This window comes from Lathamus discolor, chromosome 13, assembly GCF_037157495.1.
Source record: "Lathamus discolor isolate bLatDis1 chromosome 13, bLatDis1.hap1, whole genome shotgun sequence".
In the NCBI taxonomy this organism is placed as follows: Eukaryota; Metazoa; Chordata; class Aves; order Psittaciformes; family Psittacidae; genus Lathamus; species Lathamus discolor.
Window position 1 is genome coordinate 1,931,495 of NC_088896.1, and position 20,478 is coordinate 1,951,972.

Below are 20,478 nucleotides of genomic sequence, written 5' to 3' on the forward strand. Positions count from 1 at the left end.
ACTGAAATGCCCACATACTAAAACACATGTACTCCTCCGAGACGAAACGCATGTGAGGTTCACGTACCTGTAATGGCATTTCTGGATCTATTTCAAATGGGGGAATAAGTTTAGACCAAGGCTCAAACTTCTTTGTTTCTGGGTCGATGTAAAAGTCAAAGACAGTGCCCTGAGAAGGAAACTTGATGGTCTTGAATTCTGTCACCCACCACTTGCTGAACTCCACTCTGTGGTCCACGAGCTGAAAGACAGTAAGTGGAGAAAATATGCTAATCTGGAGAAATCCGTTAGCGCTGGAGAACGTTACCTATCCCAGGCCACCAGAGCAGGATTAGTCCTTAAACACATTCCATTCATAACGATTTCATCCCTTTTCCTATTATTAAGCCTAATTTTTCATTTTCTCCATTCCTTCTCATCACTCCTATTTATTCCCCTAAATAATTCATCCTCAGTGTTGATCACTCTTGGTATGTCTGAGATAGATAGATAGATCAACCTGAAAAAGAGAAATACGTGCCCATGACTAAACAGACCCCTTGATTGATTCTGCTTCTTCTGACAGACAAGGACTCAACATCCATCTACATCTGTGGTCATGGGTAGCCAAAGCATGCATACTAAAGCCTTTCCTCATAAATCACATCCCTCTATTAATACTTAGGTTTTGTCTTCTGGCTTCTTTTCAGGCCACAATGTTTAGAAGCAGCCAGATTAGAGACACCAGTGTACCAAAGCAGAGAGAGACCATGCCCCTTTGTGTTTCTAGGCTGCCATATCAGCGCTTCCTTGTCTGTCCCCATTGTGTCTTCCCATCCATGGAGATTTTGGAGCACCTGATTATTTTTCAAGAGCTGGGGGGTCAGTTTTGCTCTCGATGCTGGGTCAGGACTTGCAAAATGTGCTTAGTCCCCTACCCCAGGTCTCCTGTATGACACTGGGCCTGTCACTCAGCCTGAGCACCTTCCCATGCAGACAGTGGGGGCTACAGACTCCTGCCTGGGGAGAAAGGGGTGGGAGAAAGAGGGGGAAAGTGCTGTTAGAAAGATGGCTGTGAAATACATAATGTGCTGTTCTAACAGTCCCTGGGGCATCTGCAGGTCTCTCCTCCCCACAGCCATTCACTGTGCTTTCCCAAGCCACCAACACTTTCCCCATAGACTGCTCAGCCTCCAACAGGAAACATGGATTAGAAGCTGAACTGAACCAAGTGGCCTCTGTAAAGCCTCCTGGGCCACCAGCCATCACGAGACCAGAGGATTTGAGAAAGCACATTATTGGTACCCATGCTTTTGCAGTCCTGTGCTGTTCAGAGAAGCAGAATAAGTGTTATCCTCCCTTCTGTTGTTCTGACTCCTCGATGCCAGCAGCAGAGCAGCCCGCACTGGGGAGAGACGTGCAGCACTGCTAAAAGCTTTCTCACAAGGGGGCCTTTACCCCTGCAGAGGCAAACTGCCTCCAGCTGCATTGTGAGGGGCTGTCCACCCCCCACCCCCCCTACCGAGTAGTTCAGTGGAGCTGCTCCAGCCCCAGGCTCTATTGCCAGAGCGGTGCTGAACTCAAGCTGCTTCTTTAATACAAAGCCCATATGGATTTCTGCTAATTTCAGAGGCTGGAAATGGCAAATCTATCATCTGGTTTTATCCAGGGGCCCCCACTCCCCACCAACAATCACGGAGTAGCGGGAAGCCTTCCAGACTGTTTCTCCTGACATTTCGGCAGCAAAAGGTCAGCACGAAGGGCACCTTCAATGGAGAGCAATAAACAGATTTTATATTGGATCATTTTTCATCAGGCTTCCCCTCGCTCTGGCTGCCGCATCCTCACACTCACACTCCTGACATTTACAGAGCATCACAAGCAGCAACGCAGAGTCCAGCATCCAAGACAAAGCTCCCAGAGAGATGCTGTGCCCCTGCAGCACAATCCTGGGCACATGTGTCCGTGCCATTCCTCCCCAGGGAGCCAGGCAGGCCCTGAGGTGCCAGGGATTTAGTGGTGCCCTTGGCAGTGCTGGGGAATGGTTGGATTTGATGATTGTAAAGGTCTTTTCCAACCTGGCTGTTCCTGTGACTCTATGACTGACTCTGCTGTGGCTCAGGGAGCACAGTGTTCAGTTGCCACACAACTGTGCTCCAGCCAATTTGCTGAAGGAGCTGTGAGCTCTTACAATGAGACAGCAGCTTGTACTGCTGAAGCAAGGACAAGCAGTGCTCCCCAGGCTTCGCTGTGTTGCCTTTATGACACCCTGGGCTGACAACACTAAGGCTGAGCATTTCCCAGCTGGCACAGAGGAAATGGAGGTTAAGTCTTCCACAGGGACCAAGAAAGCTGGTCATTCAACAGCCATGAGGCAGGATGGCTGAGCTTGACCTGTGTTGTTATCTCTTCCCAAAACATCTCCTTACCTTGAAGCACACATGGAGTCCAGCACATGCTGCTGGTGCACTGAGGCACATGGGAAAACACAGACCCCAGTGAGCACTGGAGCAGCCCCTGAGAAAGGCAGTGCCTTCACCTGAGCTGGGAAAGGATCTCTGGTGTCAGGTCCATGAAGAGCCCCACACACTTCCAGACAATACAGAGCTTGACACAAGCCCACTAGAGAGCAGATGTGGATCTCTGAGCCCTCAACAGCAGTGTCCTGTCACACAGCAGACCCACATGTCAGGTTCACATGCTTTAAACCTGGGGACAAGGTATCCTCTGACCAGGAGATGCAACCACCCAACAGGTTCCCAGCAGATACTGGGCAGAACATGCGAGCAGCTCCAGAAGATGCTAAATGTATTTCAACCTGCAGACTCTGCAGCTGCTCACACTGCCCTGTGCTACTTCCTGAAAACCTGGTGCTCAAAACCTGGGTCTTCACATGCTCCATGTGCTCTTAGACAGCTCTGACCCTGCTTTTCACAAGCAAGTCTGGAGAATACCCTTCCCAAGGTTGCTGCTGTTCACATGCTACAGCTCCCACCAAGCAGGTGTGTTTCAGCCTGGCTGGAGATGTCTCTGCTTCTCCCATGTTTTAAGGACAAGGACCTGAAAGGGGGCTGAAAATGTTCAGCACCAAATGCTGACCTTGAGAAAACTGTCTTCTAACAATATCACAATGCAAAAGATCATCCCCGTGCCCCCCCCCCCCCCACCTTGTTTAATGCAAGCTGGTGGATTCAGAGCCTGACAGCAGCAGTAAATCCACAGGACAGACACACTGTGGGAAGCAGCACAGAGAGTACTGCCCTGCCTTCCTCTGCATCTCAGACACAAGTGTAATTTGAACATCAGAGATGCCACTAGTGAACCACAGTCTGATTAATCCTCCTGGTCCAAGAAGATCTTGCTCTCTAGATTGTGCCCTGCAGCACTACAGTCCTGGGTGTGGGCATCCATCCACCAAGAGCTTGACTGAGCCCAGGAGCTCAGGAGCTCATGCCACAGACCCCCAACAGCAGGCTGCCAGAGGGAGTTCAAGCTGAGCACCTACAGCCACCAACCTCAACCTGTGACAAAGCAGTAACTGGTTTTGTGGCTCAACATCTTCCTGTGCAGTCAGAGGGATGGAAGACAGATCCATTGATATATCCATCTGATAAGTCAGTCTTAATTTGATCACATTATGCACATCCACAGGCCTCTATAAATTAACCTGGGGCCACACAAATGATAAGGGGGGTGGAGCACCTCCACACAAAGACAGGCTGAGAAAGTTAGGGCTGTTCAGCCTGGAGAAGAGAAAGTGCATGAAGACCTCAGAGCAGCTTCCAGTATCTGAAGCAGTCTACAAGGATGCTGGAGAGGGACTCTTCATCAGGGACTGTAGTGACAGGACAAGGGGTGATGGGTTCAAACTGAAAAAGGAAGAAGGAAGCAATTCTTCCCTGGGAGGGTGCTGAGGCACTGGCACAGGGTGCCCAGAGAAGCTGAGGCTGCCCCATCCCTGGCAGTGCTCAAGGCCAGGCTGAATGGGGCCTGGAGCAACCGGCTCTGGTGGAAGGTGTCCCTGCCCATGGCAGGCGTGTTGGAACTGGATGATCTTAAGGTTCTTTCCAGCCCAAACCAGCCTGGAATTCTATGATAATCAAACATCCCTCTGCCTTTTTCACTTGACTCCTCAGCCCTTCTCCTCTGAGGTCTTTCAGAAAAAGGAGCTGTTGCATTCAGGTTTCTAACTTAGGGTCACCTACATGAGACCCCCAGGAAAACAGCACTATGTAAAAGGCCTGCATAAAAGATGCTGAAGTGGCATTTTCCTTCTTACCTGGTCTTGAAACATTGATCCACCAAAAGCCCAGACAGCAGCAAAGACAAAGTAAAGTTCATAAAGCTCCTTGGGACAGTCAGGAGGTGTGTTCTCCTCCGTCAGGAGGCATTCCAGGAGGTAGCACAACATCTGAACCATACTCTGCTCAGGAATGGGAATAATCTTCTTAAACCTAAGGGATGGCAATGTCCAGCATCACAGTTATTCAGAACCCAGGCAGGCAAGGCTGGAAATGCTTTTTCAAAGCACTTGTCAGCAGTGTGTGTCTTGCTCCCTGGTACAGCAGGAGAGAGAACAGCCCTCCTCTCCCGCAGACCTGCTGGCCCCGGCACATACACAAGTAATAACAGTAATCAGAAGTTTGAAGCATTTTAAAACTTTGATCCTCTTGAAAGAAGTAAAATGGAAGCTAAAGGCTGTGATTTCCTGTGCACACGAGCACTTCAAACACGGTCAAATAGAGGAGTCATCAAATAAAACCTTTCATCTTGCCATTTTACATTCATTTAAGCTCCACTTACAGAATTCCAAACTAATACTGCAGCAGTGCTCAAGTCCTCCATAAAGTAATGACAGCTATTGGAAAGGTTGCTTCTACAATTTCTGAATTAAGCAAGCTACCAAAACACCCTGCTCGGGGCTGCCTGCAGCTAATCCTGTGCATGTCACAGTCTGACACAATGGTTAGCGAATGGAGTGGGAAATGTGTCATGGACTCTGCTGCCAACAGCTATAACCAACTTGGTCACTCAGAGCAGCTACTACTTCAAAAGCCCATTGCTATCACTAATGCAGCTCCTTCTGACACATCCCCATTGTGGCTGAAAACTTCCATGCTCAACTGCACCTCCCATATGGAGACAGGCTGAGAAAGTTGGGGCTGTTCAGCCTGGAGAAGAGAAGCTGCGTGGAGACCTCAGAGCAGATTACAGTATCTGAAAGGGGCTATAGGGATGCTGGGGAGGGACTCTTCATCAGGGACTGTAGTGACAGGACAAGGGGTAATGGGTTAAAACTTAAACAGGGGAAGTTTAGATTGGATATAAGGAAGAAATTCTTTACTGTGAGGGTGGTGAGGCACTGGAATGGGACGACCAAGGAAGTTGTGAATGCTCCATCCCTGGCAGCATTCAAGGTCAGGTTGGATGGAGTCTTGGGTGACTTGGTTTAGCGTGTGGTGTCCCTGCCCATGGCAGCGGGGTTGGAACTGGATTATCTTCAGGTCCTTTCCAACCCAAACCATTCTATGATTCTGTGGGGGTTTTTAAATGAAGGTACAACTATGGGAAGCAAGCAGAGGATAGTAGAAGATCCCTTACTTCAGTTTGTTGGGACTCTACTTTGGCCAGTCTTCCCCATAGTATAGCAGACCTGTCTCACACAACAACAAGCAAGAACAACTTCCTTGTGGGCACCACTATGAAGCCAACTCAAGCTAAGGAGGCCCAGGGCCTGTTGTTTCTCTGAGCTTAAACCAGTGATGCTCAGGGCTCTCAGGGGCAAGGAGGAAACCAGCCACTCATACCACGTGCAGCACAACACAGCTGGGTCCCCTTGCCCTTGCCAGCAGAGCTAGTCCTCAATGGTACCTTGTCCTGAGGGTGTCCAGACAAGTAGGCAGGTACTTATCAAACAGAATGGTCAGGTTGGCTCTCTCAGACTGGATCTCCCTCCTGTCAATCCAGCTGCTCACTGGGGGATTCCAGCCCAAATCTGATGGGTTGATGTACAGGATGCCTTTAGGCCCAGGGTAAGAGAGAACATACAGTAAGGACAGAGAAGCAACTCTTCTCAAGCAGAATTTCTCAGCTGCTTTCACACTAATAAAACCCCATCAAATACACCTTGGTGTCCCAATACCTATCCCCCACACACACAATGGAAACATTCACAGTGAAGACACAACTCAGGAAACCAGGACACCTTTCTTGACCCTGCCCCAAATACAGAACAGTCTTGCCTTGGTCATGTTACTGCTCTGGGTCCCATCTCCCCATATGTACAATTAGGGGACATCTTCATTCCCCTTCCTATACTTCATGTACTCCTCCAGAATACCAGGAGCTTTTTGGGATAGAGACTGTCCCTCTCCTCATCAAGTCTATACAGGGCTTTGCACAACAGGACTACTTTTGTGGCAAACTGAAGCCATGATCACTCATCAACAGTCAGAGAGCTCTGGACAGGTCTCCAACATGATGACAGCTTCCCACATGGATCTGGGGTCAGGATCCTCAGTCTGCCTATGTGCTTCAAGAACCTACCCTGGGAACTTTCAAGAAAAGGCTGGTTAGAGGCACTGGATCCTACTTAGTCCATGCAAAACCCCAGTGTGAAGCTCACGCCAGGACTCACCCGCTCTGGATACAGTGGCTGGAGTGGCTGTGTGCAGGTGGCTGATCTCAAAGACCAGCCTCATCGTTGGGTTCAGAGGGATTCTCTCATTGCTTGCCAGGGTCAGCACCTGCACGTGGCAGACAGACAGACACACAGACAGACTAACTCCCCCCCCAGGAACAGGGATGAAAAGCATTCAGCACTTTACATTCAAAACCTTGGCTGCTGTCAGCAGGTGGTTTCTAACAGACAGAACAATCCTTCTCTCTTCCATGACCCACAACACTCCCTCAGGGTGGGGAAGAAAGGTGTTGGATTACGACCCTGCTCTATTTTTTAAAGGGCTTAAAGTTACAAGCAGGACATTTGTGGCTACTCATGAGCCCGACTCCCCAGGAAAGAGGAATTCCAATGAAAACATGCTTTGAGCTAGTTCCTTTGTGTACCATTTTCTTTATGCACTACTGCTTGTTCTATCTGAAGAAACACAACTGTATTATTTTAGGGGGTGTTATTGCAGCATCTGCATTTCTCCCAGGCTGAATCACAACACACAGTCAAGGAATACCCCCTCTTTGACTTATCTTCATTACCTTATTATCATCCATCACAGTATTAAGAGATTCAATCCACATCGGATCAATATCTCCATCTAGTACCATCCACTTGGGACCATCATGTGTGATGTTGGCCAGCTCTCGCATGATGGATGAAAACAGTCCTGGGAGTGGGACAGGAATATGCTGATGAACACTTAAGTTGCCACCTCTCCAACAGTGTTCTCTACCAGATTACCAAAAATTATCCTAATTAATGTTTTCCTCTTAAGCATTCAAAACTCTTTACATCTGTACCTATTAATTACTATCTCACAGTCTGGGTCTGGCCGGCATTACCAGTTACAACCACTGAAAATCACCACAGACCTATGTGACAGCTTCATTCTCACTGAGAATCATCAGGGATGACAAAAGTGAAGAGCAAGTAATCAGAAGCAAAAGGAGGCATGAATTACACACTGCAGAGAAAACCATCTGAATATGCCTTGGAAATTCTTCTACGTGTTTTTCTGTGGCTGAAAGGATATCAGGGAAATCAAGATGCATTAAACGCTGGGCCATGGCTTTAGAGAGATGGAGGGGAGAACAAGCAGAGGACGACACTGAATGACAGAACAAACTGTCAGTAAAATCAAGGAGACTGAGAGGATACAGTGTCTCAAGGGGAGTAAATAATGAATGTTAAGAAGAGCAGGAAGGCTGGGAATAGAGCAGCAGCACTACAGAGCAAATGCAAACTCCATGAAACTATCTTTCTCCTCTCACTGAATGCCTGGGGAGATGCTGCCCCTCATAATAAAATAACAGGCAAATGCTACAAAAAAAGCCTCTTTTGGTGAATTGTGACAAACACACCTTTTTTTTCTCTTCAGAACAAGCTATTTCTTTGGGATCCAGGTCAGGAACAGCTCCTGGCATTCTACGACTTAAGACCAAGCACAACAAATGCAGAACAGCTCATCTGAAACAGGTATCCCATTCAGAGAGGGGCCAAAAAACCCCATCACATTTCACTGCCTCTGCCTTGATTCAGCTCCTGACACACTGGACACATGCCTTGGAAGCTGCTCCAGCATCATTAGTATCAGAAACAGCTGCTGGCTCAGAGCATCAATGGCTGCCTCATATACACCATGGCAGCAACAGAGAAAACTGTGCATCCACACCACAGGGCGGTCTTGGGATTTAAAAGAAGAGCTTGGTTCTACAAAGAACACGCTCAGGATTCCCTTGTGGGACCTTTTACCACCTAACATGTATAACCCTTTCAACTGCTGATAATGAAAGGAGAGGATGAAAGAGGAGGAAAAGAAGGGGCTGATCCTGGAGGGGACACATCACCTCCCATTAGGCTGGGGTGACAATTGCCTTGCTGATCTTTGACAACAAGAAACAACCTATTCAGGAATGTTTCATGCAGAAAATATCTGCCTCGAGACCTCAGCATGGAGCTCCATAAGCTCCCTTGAATGTTTTGGCTAGAAACCACTGGACAGCCTCTTGCAGGATGTCCCTCCTGCCGCTCAGTCCCACCAGCAGCCCTGACCTGCAGCCACTGCGCAGAGCTCAGGCTCTGTCCCCCACCTCCCTCTTGTCACTTTGATTTAGGGTCCCTAATTACAATTAAAAAGACATTAACCCTGGCACTGGAGCAAAGCAGGAGGTCAGGAGAGGTCTCCAGCGGGGGCCAGGGTTGGTGGGTGGCAGCTCATCTCCTGGAAGGCTTCTGGCCAAGGATGATTTATGGCAACATCTTCCCTTACCTCCCACACCTCCAAAGCAGCCGCATGCGGAAATCAAAGCTGCCTTTCCCCATTAGTCACAACTGAGCATTTCCTCTCCAGATTTCTCTAATCTTTCAGCAGGTTTTTAATGCTCATCTGATTTTCCTCAGGAGCGATCAGGATCAACAGACTGGCAAATGCTGGTGTGCTAGTGACTGGGCAGCAAGTGGAAAAACACCACTTCTGCAGGTGTGCTACCAGGTATAGAAACTTGGGGATGGCACATTCTGGGGGGCCCCAGTGCACACCATAGAGCAAAAGGGAACTTCCTTCCACCACCAGTCCAGCCAACCCCAAAAAACTGCTTGCCCATTCAGGAACTGGTAAGTGCTGATATTAACGGACACAATAATTATTATGGCAACAGGACAGAATCATCAAATCCCAGCTTGGTTTGGGTTGAAGGGACCTTAAAGCTCATCCAGCTTCAACCCCTGCCACAGGCAGGGACACCTTCCACTGGAGCAGCTTGCTCCAAGCCCCTGCGTCCAACCTGGCCTTGAACACTGCCAGGGATGGGGCAGCCACAGCTTCTCTGGGCACCCTGTGCCAGTGCCTCAGAACCCTCACAGGGAAGAGCTTCTGCCTCATATGCAACCTAAATGTCCCCTGTTTGTTTGAACCCAAATAAAATAGGTTTATGCTATACTTCCCATTTGATGATGCTAAAACATCCTGTGTATCCATCCTTTCAACAACAAACTCACAAAGCTATGAGTGCCTGGGCCTCCCCTGCACACAAAGAACTAGTCATCCTGCTGCTGCTCAGGAAGGTCATGAAAACATCCTTTATCTACAGATTCCTTCATGAAACGCCATTTACCATCCTTCCATTCTCTGGTTGCTGGGTTAATGATTCCAAAAAGCTCATCATTGGTGACTGCTTTGGGGTTGAGGTCTGTCCAGACAGGACGCCGCTTCATTAGCTGGTAAGTCTTGTGGAGGGATTTCATCACCTGAGACTTGCCCGTGCCTGCGTTACCCACCACGAAGACAGAGTGACGGACCGTCAGCAGCTCCTCCAGCTGCACCACCTGGGGAAGAACACCCCCAGGTTTAGACAAAGATGCTAAACTGAAGCTCAGATCTACAACACTGCTCCCATTGGGGCTCTTCTTTAGAAAGATGCAACCCACAGACAAAGGGAGTTGACACTGGGTTTGGTCTCGTTACTCTATAATCACAGTGGGTGAAACCCTCCAGCACTATTTACATCTGATGGCCAACTTGCGATAAGGCTCTGCTTTCCAGGGGCCACACTTCCCTAAGCCTACAAGAGTTTGCCCCTTTGGATGCCTCCGGAGAGAGAGACTCTACAACCCACCTTGGCAGCCTGTTCCAGGGCTCTGCCACCCTCAATGGAAAGAAGTTCTGCCTCATGTTGAGGTGAAACTCGTAAGTTTATGGTCATTCCTCCTTGTTTTGTCCCTGGGCACCACCGGCACCATCCTCCTGGCACCCGCCTTTGTGATACTGCTCTGCATTGATGAAATCCCCTCTCAGTCTGCTCTTCTCTGGACTAACCAGGCCCAGCTCCCATAATCTCTCCTCATAAGAGAGATGCTCCAGACCCCTGATCATCCTTGTGGCCTCTGCTGGACCCTCTCCAGTAGCTCCTTGTCTTTCTTGTACTGAGGAGCCCAGAATCCACAGCCTCCATCAAAGTCTGCCTCAAGGGGAACATTATGAGAAAACCCAAGTGATGGATGGTGATGCAAGCACAGCAGAAGATCACTTGGCCTTACTTTGAGTATGAAGTTGTCCTCAGCCTGCAGCCGGAGGTCCAGCACCGCCTGCCTCACCAACGACTCAAAGTTCAGGTCACGCTTCCGAGGTACATCCAGAGCAGGGAAAAGGTCCCCGATGAGCCCCATGAACACCGGCACGTCATCAGTCACAATCTTGGGGATATTGAAGTCACGAAGTGAGCGCATCAGAACCTGCTCTTCGGGTCGCCCAGGGTCACCTCGCTTGAGGGAGCCGGCGACAACCAGCACTGACTTGATTGCACGTAAGCCCCAGTCGTAGTGATCCTGAATGGGGGAAAAAGCAAAGAAGGAAAACAAAAGGAGGGATGAGTTTGTGCTTACAGATTACAACTCTTCATACTTCTGCTCTGTTAAGACCCTCCAGAGCACAGGTGAACAGTTGACTGCTTTGTGTGGGAGACCACGGCTTCCAGCAAGACCTTTAAGACACAGCACAACGCTTCTGTGACAAGCATCTTCCACCCAGCCTCATGCTGGTACAGCCAAGATCACGTTTTTCACCTGGAGTCCTCATTCAACTCTTCTCTGGACCCAGCTCTGAGCTATGTAAACAATGACAAGGGAAAATCTGATGAATTAGAGCTTTGCACTGGAAGTGACCCTACCTGACACGACAGGGAACTCCCACACAGATGGAATGGACATCATAAACTCCTTGCAGGCAAGAGAATCAATAGGAAGCAAGAGACTGGAAAGCAAAGGGTCACTGGATACTACTCCAAACATGGTGTCGTTTGAGCCCACTGGAAAATCTCTGCCATTAATGCCGCTGGCCAAATGCTTTTGTCCTGGCAAATTCCTTAAAGTAAAGCAGTACTAAAATGTCATTGCTCTGATGATCACAAACTTTTTCCTCTGCCAGAAGCTGCTGCAGCTGTGAAGCTTCCGCCATGGAGTGGCAGAGTGCCACATTCCTGCTGATTTTGGAGATCAACAGATTCACTGCACCATCCAGCCACAGAAGGGGCTCACCTGCTTGGACAGGAGCTCTCTGCAGAGCTGGTACAGGGTGATGAACTTCCTGGCCAGTGCCCGGGCCTCGATAAATCCCTCAGCCACCAACATGATCTCACAGATCAGCTCGAAGTCTGGCACAACCATTGCACAGGGCCTAAAGCGACAGACAAGGAAAGACTGCAGAGCCCAGTGGTTGCACAAGGCTGAAACCATCTGTAAATCCCCAATACAAGTGAATTCCCCAAGGAAATGAAGTCAAACCTGCATGTTCCAAAAGACAATTTCTGCCATTGTTATAATACAGGTGACAAACCTTGACCTGGACTCACCTGAAAAGAGCTTTTAAGTTCTCAGGCAGCTCAGTTCGCCCTGCATAGCCAGGGTTCATGGTGATGAAAATGCCTACTGTGGGAACTAAGTTAATGTCTTCTCCAAGAAAATTGAAGGATTTCTTCTTTTCCCTTATTGCATCCTGCACACACTTCACCTAGGAACCAAGACAGTGTTATAGTACTGGTGTTATTAGTATTGGACAACAGTGCTGCTTTCCTTACACTTAGCCCCATCTTAGGGGCTTATACCTGCTTTGCTTTGGCTTTTTAGTGACCATATCAAGCTTTGTGCATTGTTTGGAGAAGGTCCGTGTGGCAGCATCAACCTCCCATCACAATCAGACTTTGACAAAGCAGAAAAGAATGCTGGAGAGACTGGCCAAAGAGCAAAGGAGTTGCAAGAATTTGCAACATTGGCTGAGAAGACAATGATGGACGTGGCTAAGGAAGAGCAGCTGAGGAGAAGTAAATGCCTCCAAAGCTGCCCACATCTCACCTTGGCTGTTGACATCACCTGTGGGACACTTCTCAGCACGTCTGACAACAAAACCACCACCAAAAGCCGAATCATCTCTGAACTTCCCAACCCAGCAGGAGACCAGATGCCTGAGATGAGATTCGGGATTGGCCAAACATCCACAATGCAGCCAGCACCCAAATGCAACCCCAATGACACAGTGCAGGTCTCTGACTCCCTTCACCCATCTTCATTCTCCCCACACACCACTGCTCTTCACGACAACCCAAAACCCTCCTGTGCCTGCTCCAGACCTTGACTGGGCCCAGAAAAGGAGCAACATTTCCCATAAGCTTGGCCTCAGCTCAATTGTAAACCAATCACTTGATATTGCTTTTAAAGACTTGGGGACATCAGATGCTTAATTTAAAAGCAAACCCACAAGGAAGAAGCTCTAAAACCTCCCCTGACACCTCCACTCACTAATGTATAGTCTTTTGTAATTTGCCTGATTGGAAAAGACAAAAAAACCCTCTTTCCAAGGAGAGCAAGTTTATTAAAGCCAGATCACAGCACTCCAGTGAGGGAGAAATTCTCTATTCACTCCTCTAACCCTACTGCTCTTTGCCATCTTAAAGTTAAGCAATTAATCGATTCCTTCTCTGGAAGGAACTATATCGACATTAGCTGCATGACTAAGACAGCCAATTAAACATCACCATGGTTACAACTCCTAATAGCAGCCAGGAGACATGATGATGGAATGACAGCCAGGCTGCTTCCTTCAGATGCTGCGCTCCAGCCAGGAGCGAGGGAATCATTAGCAGTTGAGTCATATCTGGGCTGCTTTTGTTCAGCTTCCTTTTTCATTTTAACATCCTCAAAGACTTTTTTTCCCAATGGCAACCTTCAACTAGATCCTGATGGAAAAGAAATTGAGAGGGAACGATACATAAACCCCTGTTCCTGCCTGGGGCTTCTCTGGGACGTCATGTCAGGTACCAATTACAAGTGAAAGGGAGATGAAAAGAGCGAGGAGTTCATGGAGGGGTTCAGAACAAAGTCTTTGACTGAAACATTCACAAAAGTATAGAAACTTATGGGCTCTCAACCCTTCTTTCTGCAATACCAAACCCAAAAGGGGGTCTAGGAAGAATTCAGCACCTTAGTCAGCCACTGGGACCCTATAACCTGCATTCAGCTACAGCTGTGTCCAGAAGAACTCAAGATACTTTGGATGCTTGAAGTCCGCCAAAGATCAGCACTTTCAGTTCTACTCATGTAACAGCTGTCTTGGTCTGGACAGTGCAGTTGAGAATCCACCCTCTGCTCAAACTCCCCTGAGAACTGAACTTAACTGGTGTTCTCAGAGGATACCACTGAGATTTAGGATCCGGAGAACAAGCAGACAGAGCTCTCCTTCAAAGCAAGGACCAGAAGCAGTAGCACGGCCTGCTCTCACTGCTGCCCCAGGATTTCAGCTCCTGCCATAAGGGATTTGCACCCACAGCACTTACCATGGGTGCCTCCTCACCATCCCTGGGGCAGACAGGAGTAGGGTATGGAGCATCTCTCCTCCTGCAGTCCTCTGCCCTGTGTAAAACACCTCCAGATTTCCTCGTGGGTCAGTGAAATGAAGGGAAGGAGGTGGGAATGTGCCAGATTATGTATAAGCACAAGACAGTAAGACTCTCCAGCATTTCTCTTCATCAGGTACTATAGTGATAGGACAAAGGGTTTAAACTTAAACAGGAAGTTCTTTCCTGTGAGGGTGGTGAGGCACTGGCACCAAAAATCCACCCAGATTCACAGAATGGTTTGGGTTGGAAGGGACCTTAAAGCTCATCCAGCTCCAACCCCTGCCACGGGCAGGGACCCCTTCCACTGGAGCAGCTTGCTCCTAGCCCCTGCGTCCAACCTGGCCTTGAGCACTGCCAGGGATGGGGCAGCCACAGCTTCTCTGGGCACCCTGTGCCAGCGCCTCAGCACCCTCACAGGGAAGAGCTTCTGCCTGAGAGCTCATCTCAGTCTCCCCTCGGGCAGGTTAAAGCCATTCCCCTTGGCCTGTCCCTGCAGGCCCTTGTCCAAAGTCAACATTAATCTTGAGTATAATCCTACTTGTTGAATATGACACACAACTTGCACCTGACCGAGGCAAGAAGTAACCCCATAGGCCTGGCCATGGGTCTGCCCCAGGCACCTCTCCTTCCCTCCATGAAAATTATTCCCTACATGACTTAAGGCTACTCAGCCTGCCAAGGCAGCTCTCCTCCCAGATATGATACACTGCAGTTATCTCACAGACACCAGTGTCTTCCTCAGTTAAAAAGACATAGTGTGCACTGGTCTGGGGGAAGATGCTGTAAAGAACTGCCTCAACACAAATGCTTCAACTGCAAAGAGAAAAGGAGAGATAAAATGCCACATTTCGTCAGTACTGTGATATGCAGGTGCTTAATTTTGGGATGTAATGCCTCACCTGCCTACACGTGGAACTGAAACTGGAAACAGGTGCTTTCCATCTTTACCCTGGCTCCAAAGGCTGCACCATGGCTGTGCCTTGTTTGTATTTATTCACAAGCGTTTTTCCACTTACCTGTACAGCAACCACAGAGAGTACCTCAACTGAGATCCTGTTAAACTCATCAAAGCAGCCCCAGGCTCCTGTCTGGGAAAGGCCTTTGTAAATATTCCCACAAGACTGGAAGAGAAAAAGAAAATGACACAAATGAAATCCCAAATGGGAATCAAGGATGTGATTTCCCAGCCTGTTTATTTACATTTGCAGCCTATTGTGGGTATGGAACCAGCAGGCACAAGTCAATTATAATATTTATAGCTCTGCTGCTTGCCACTTGATTTGCAAATTGCACTTTCTCAACAGCTTTGTGCACTGCTTTCATTTAAAGGGCACCTGGGCTGATTGATCCGAGGCTCCCAAAATGCTTGTACCTAAAGCAAGACTTGGCCCAACAGTTCAGCCTTCTGCAGTGGCCAAAGGTTTGGCACATTTTGGTCTTCTTATAGGAGAGAATCCTGAGAAAAGCAGGACAGGTTCCTTCCCATGCCGGTTAAAAACAGGAAGAAATAGTAAAGAAGGAAGGAGCTCTTCCCTGTGAGGGTGCTGAGGCGCTGGCACAGGGTGCCCAGAGAAGCTGTGGCTGCCCCATCCCTGGCAGTGTTCAAGGCCAGGTTGGACACAGGGTCTTGGAGCAAGCTGCTCCAGTGGAAGGTGTCCCTGCCTGTGGCAGGGGGTTGGAACTGGAGGAGCTTTAAGGCCCCTTCCAACACAAACCAGTCTGTATTCTATAAGAAATGACCAGCATCAAAATACCAGCACAACCTCCATCTCATTTGAACAGGCCAAAGTTTTGGAAGCATTTCACATGGAATCTAACTCCAGAAGGGAATGAGAAGGTGTAACGAGGCACAGAACACAGTTTGGGTCTCTGCCTCTTGAAGAACTTTGTACAAGTCTTAGAGAAGAAAACTGAGCAGAAGGAAAAGGTGTTCAGCAGAAAGGAACGTAGCAGAGATTTGAGGAGAGGTGGTGGATCAAAGCAATGGAATACTCCTATTCTTCATGTTCCATCAGTCCCTGAGCACCCCCAGTCCCATGTGGGACCACCCGGCCAAGGTGGGAGTAGTACCTTGTAGTCCATCTGCTCAGAGCAGTTGAACACATACACCATGATGCCCAGGGCTCGCCCCAAATCCTTCGTAGTCTCCGTCTTGCCGGTGCCTGCAGGGCCCGCGGGTGCTCCGCTCATGGTCAAGTGCAGCGACTGGGTCAGGGTGATGTAACATCTTCCAGAGTGAAGGATGAAGGAACAAAGGAAAGAGACTCAGCCTTGGTCCAACAGGTCACTGTCAGGCTGCAGGGAAACAGCACTAGGGCAAGGCACTCAGGAGAGCCTTTCTTCTGGAAAGCTGTACATAAGCAGGACATAATGGGCAACCAGATCTAGTTCAAGATGTCCCTGCTCATTGCAGGAGGGTTGGACTAGATGAGCTTTGAAGGTCCTTTCCAACCCAAACTATTCTATGACTCTATGTCTAAGCTGAAAGTCCTCTTGGGCATTACTTACCACCCCTGGCCAGCTCTGTTTTCTCCAAGAGATACTCATCTTCCACTAAGGTCTGTCCAACCTCTTCACATCAGGCAGTGCTTTCTTTGGATCCTCACATTATTGTGCACGACACATTGACACTGGGCATGTCCCACATAGCATGAGAAAAGGGCAGCTTTTCTGAAAGACCTTCCTCTTGTTTTCCCACTGCCTCTTCATCCCAAAAGATCCCATTCCCCACCATTGAGAGAAACCCGCTCTGACAGCCTATGAATGATGCCACTCAACACTGCAGCAAGCTCAAAAGCTTCTCCATCATGCTGATGATGGACAGCAGGGAGGTGCCCACATGTGGGTGTCCATACTCCCTGTATAAGCCACAGAGCAGTAGTCAATAGAGCCAACAAAAGCTGATAATGCAGGGGAAGATTGGCTCAGCTGGCTAGCATGGGTGACTAGAGCCACCCGAGATGCTCCTAGCTACTGAAATGCAACACAGGGTGGAAAGATTTGACAAAGGATCCACAGGAGACTTGCACACTTCTGCATTGGCTGCTGGAAGCCAGGTGGGACAACACAGAGCATCTCAAGTCATCGTACGTGAGACAACTGATGTCTCCAAGATGGGATGAAAGCTTTCTAGACTCACAAACTCTATGGAGTGTGGACATCCTGTGCACAGGCAGGCACCCACAAGTGAGCAACTTAAATCTGTGAGATAAATCCCACCTTGTGATCTGAGGCACACATACTCCAGGGAGTAACAATCAAATCACAAACCAGGGAAGGGTTAGAGCTCTACCACCAGATGTTCCAACATGAAGCAAAACCAACCTCTTTGGCTGGCAGCTCTTTGTCTCAGTGCATGGCAAAGCCCAGTTGTGATGGTGTTTCCCAGGGACTTACCTATCAGTCAGTGGAGTGATGACGAGCCGTGGGGTATTCCCAAGGTACTCATAGCAGTAGAGGAACTGAGCATCACAGATGTTGGCAAAGCAGTGCTGCTCCTCATCCGACCACCGGTGCCGGAGCTGCGACAGCCAAATGAACGCCTGGGCATTGTCTACCTGGAACACACCCACAAGCACCATCATAGGAAGGCCAGGAATGCCAGTCACACTAACCCTAACCCAAAGCACCAAAAGGGTGACTGCAATGAAATGTTCACTGGGGGTGGACTGGTCCTCACTGACAAGGCAGGTGTGGTGGGGAAGCTCATCTCCCCATCTCCCATCAGTAAAGGGTAGGAACCAAGTCAGTAATGACCTTGGTGGGACAGGAAAAAGTGCACAACCAAAAACAGAAAGAGCAGCACAAGATGCTGGAGAGGGACTCTTCATCAGGGACTGTAGCGACAGGACAAGGGGTGATGGGTTTAAACAGAAAAAGGATAAAGCCACAACCCAGCACACTCAGGGCACCTTCCCACACACCCCCAGGCCTGGACATTTGACACAAGATGAAGGACAGGAAAGTGGTGTGGGAAAGGCATGCAGGACAAGGGAGTCCCAAAGGAGTCCCTGTGGCCCCACACCAGACTGAGTGGGCCGCATCCAGCAGCCTCCCAACACACTGTTGTCATCCACCAACGCGGGGCCACACTCTTGCTCCTGGTGGGAACGTGGCAAGTGCAACAAGCCCTTTGGTGTTGCATGGCCATGATCCAGAACAGTTCTGCAGGCTTACAGTGGCTTTCTGTCCCCTTACTGCAAACAGTGCAGGAGTACATTTAGTGATGTACCTCCCACTGGATGGCCTGTGGGTGGTCTCTCACTCCTGCAACCCCTGCCCCAAATCCCATCACAGGTCCATGCTGAGCTGCAAACACAAACCTTCTGTGCTATCATCTTTGCCACCACATCCCGAGCGTGCACGTCGATCGTGCATATGGTCATGATTTTCTGTCTGTCACCCTTGGAGAGCTGCCCAATGAGCATGGTCACGAGAGTGTTCAGCTGGGCCACTTGCTTCTTGTGATACTCCTTCATCGCGTTCTCGTAGCCTTCCTCCACCCTGGCGAAGGCAATCCCAACCTCGGTTGTCCACCAGATCTGGGTGCAGGTAAGAGCCACCTACGGAAAAGGACTGGCTCAGTACCATGATAAAACCAAGGCTTCCTCACCTGCCAGAGTGTCTGATCCACAGGGAGATCAAGGATGAAGTAACCGTGACATGAAATTAAGTGTTCTGTCATACAGCAGTCACAGCAGACAGGACAACAGGGATGTGCCCTGCGACATTCATTTCAAACACCCTATCAGTGGCAGACACATTTAGCAGCTACTTATTAGTAAATCAGCACCTTTCACATGCTTGACACAGCAGAGAAGGAAGAGCTGAAGACCACAAAGCTGTCAGAGATGCATCTGAGGGGCTCTTTTCTCACTAGGCCTTAACACATGGTTTTGCTGCTGCACCTCTGGCTCTCTGGGTGTATAAATCCACAGGGTGCAGCAGGCATTGCCCAAATCCCCAGGCTCTGTAACCCAGCCAAGAGTATATCTTGCCTGGAGTCCCTGTCAGAGAATGGAGCTCAGTCTGGAAACTCCATCAGGAGATTGCCAGGATCACAGAATTCCAGACTGGTTGGAATTGGAAGGATCCTTAAAGCTCATCCAGCTCCAACCCCTGCCGCGGGCAGGGACCCCTTCCACTGGAGCAGCTTGCTCCAAGCCCCTGCGTCCAACCTGGCCTTGAGCACTGCCAGGGATGGGGCAGCCTCAGCTTCTCTGGGCACCCTGTGCCAGCGCCTCAGCACCCTCACAGGGAACAGCTTTTTCCTTATCTTCAACCTGAACTTCCCCTGTTTCAGTTTGAACCCATCACCCCTTGTCCTGTCACTACAGTCCCTGATGAAGAGTCCCTCTCCAGCATCCTTGTAGCCCCCTTCAGACACTGGAAGCTGCTCCAAGGTCTCCACACAGCTTCTCTTCTCCAGCTGAGCATCCCCCATGTTCTCAGCGTGTCTCTATACGGGATGTGCTCCAGCCCCTGATCATACTCGTAGCCTCCTCTGGACTTGCTCCAACAGCTTCATGTCCTTAATAGGATAAAGGACAACCCATCCTCCCTGCTGCACAGCACAGTGGAGGCCAGAAACTTCCCCATCCACAGCCAGAGGCCACTACTTAAGGGAAAGGCAGGACTGAAGGGAAACCATACACTGCCTTTCCCACGTGCCAACCTGAGTGGAGGTGAGGAGCGGTGCAGATACCTGGGCAGGGTAGTCAAAGAGCCACTGTTCCCTTGGCTTTTCCTCATAAGCCACAACAGCTTCCGTCATCTCATCTCTCACAGTAGCTCTCATGCTGTCCAGGACATGATTCAGCCAGACCTCAACCTGGAGGAGAGATTAAATCACAGTAACACATTTGCTCTTTTTAAGTGCCTTTGGTAATCAGTGAAGACAGCGAGGACCTTCCTCAAGTGGGACCAAAAGCTGTGGTGTAAGGAGGAATTAAATTACACACCACCTCTTCCAGCCTTTCTCATGTATAAAGGAAAAGCAGTGAAGCTTTGCAATGTCTTGGCAGGAGATGCCCACACAAGGGCAGGAGAGCAGACTCCACTGATAGTTCTGATAGACAAGGGTTTCCCTCTCACCTGCCCGCTACAGTCACAGGGTTCACTGAAGCTGACATATTCCTCCTCTCTGCTGTACATTCCCAGGCCAACTTTGGTCGCCTTCTGCTCAGAATCCAGCTGGAATTTAATGTGGGCCAAGCTGTCAAAAAGCTTGGGAAGATGATGCTGCACCTGCAAAAGGATAAGTAAAGCAACTGAGGTAGGACAAGGAGAATGGAGATCACCATTCATGTCACAGGAGCAATTATGTTCAGAAAGCATGCTCATGGACGCCTTGGTAGCACCACGTCTTCTCATACAGGGTCAGGATACTGCCAACACAAGCCTCTCGCTGTCTCTCCCGATGCTTCCACCTGGTTCCTGCAT

The 20,478-nt window shown here is 49.3% G+C and overlaps 1 protein-coding gene across 5 annotated transcripts in view; it reads right to left on the reverse strand.

Moving 5' to 3' along the window:
* DNAH9 (dynein axonemal heavy chain 9) overlaps positions 1–20,478 on the reverse strand; it is a 145,493-nt gene that overhangs the window by 117,684 nt on the left and 7,331 nt on the right. For 2 of the 5 annotated variants that reach the window (XM_065693328.1, XM_065693330.1), the window contains 15 exons: positions 20,131–20,283; positions 19,742–19,867; positions 18,360–18,599; positions 17,434–17,594; positions 16,108–16,264; positions 15,054–15,158; positions 11,998–12,155; positions 11,684–11,822; positions 10,688–10,975; positions 9,766–9,976; positions 7,192–7,319; positions 6,617–6,725; positions 5,851–5,998; positions 4,259–4,433; positions 68–241 (listed from right to left, as the gene is read on the reverse strand). In XM_065693328.1, coding sequence (XP_065549400.1) covers positions 68–241; positions 4,259–4,433; positions 5,851–5,998; positions 6,617–6,725; positions 7,192–7,319; positions 9,766–9,976; positions 10,688–10,975; positions 11,684–11,822; positions 11,998–12,155; positions 15,054–15,158; positions 16,108–16,264; positions 17,434–17,594; positions 18,360–18,599; positions 19,742–19,867; positions 20,131–20,283 — 2,472 coding nt within the window. Of the gene's footprint in view, positions 1–67; positions 242–4,258; positions 4,434–5,850; positions 5,999–6,616; positions 6,726–7,191; positions 7,320–9,765; positions 9,977–10,687; positions 10,976–11,683; positions 11,823–11,997; positions 12,156–15,053; positions 15,159–16,107; positions 16,265–17,433; positions 17,595–18,359; positions 18,600–19,741; positions 19,868–20,130; positions 20,284–20,478 lie in introns of those variants that run through there. The other 3 variants (XM_065693331.1, XM_065693329.1, XM_065693333.1) reach the window with 3 other exon arrangements.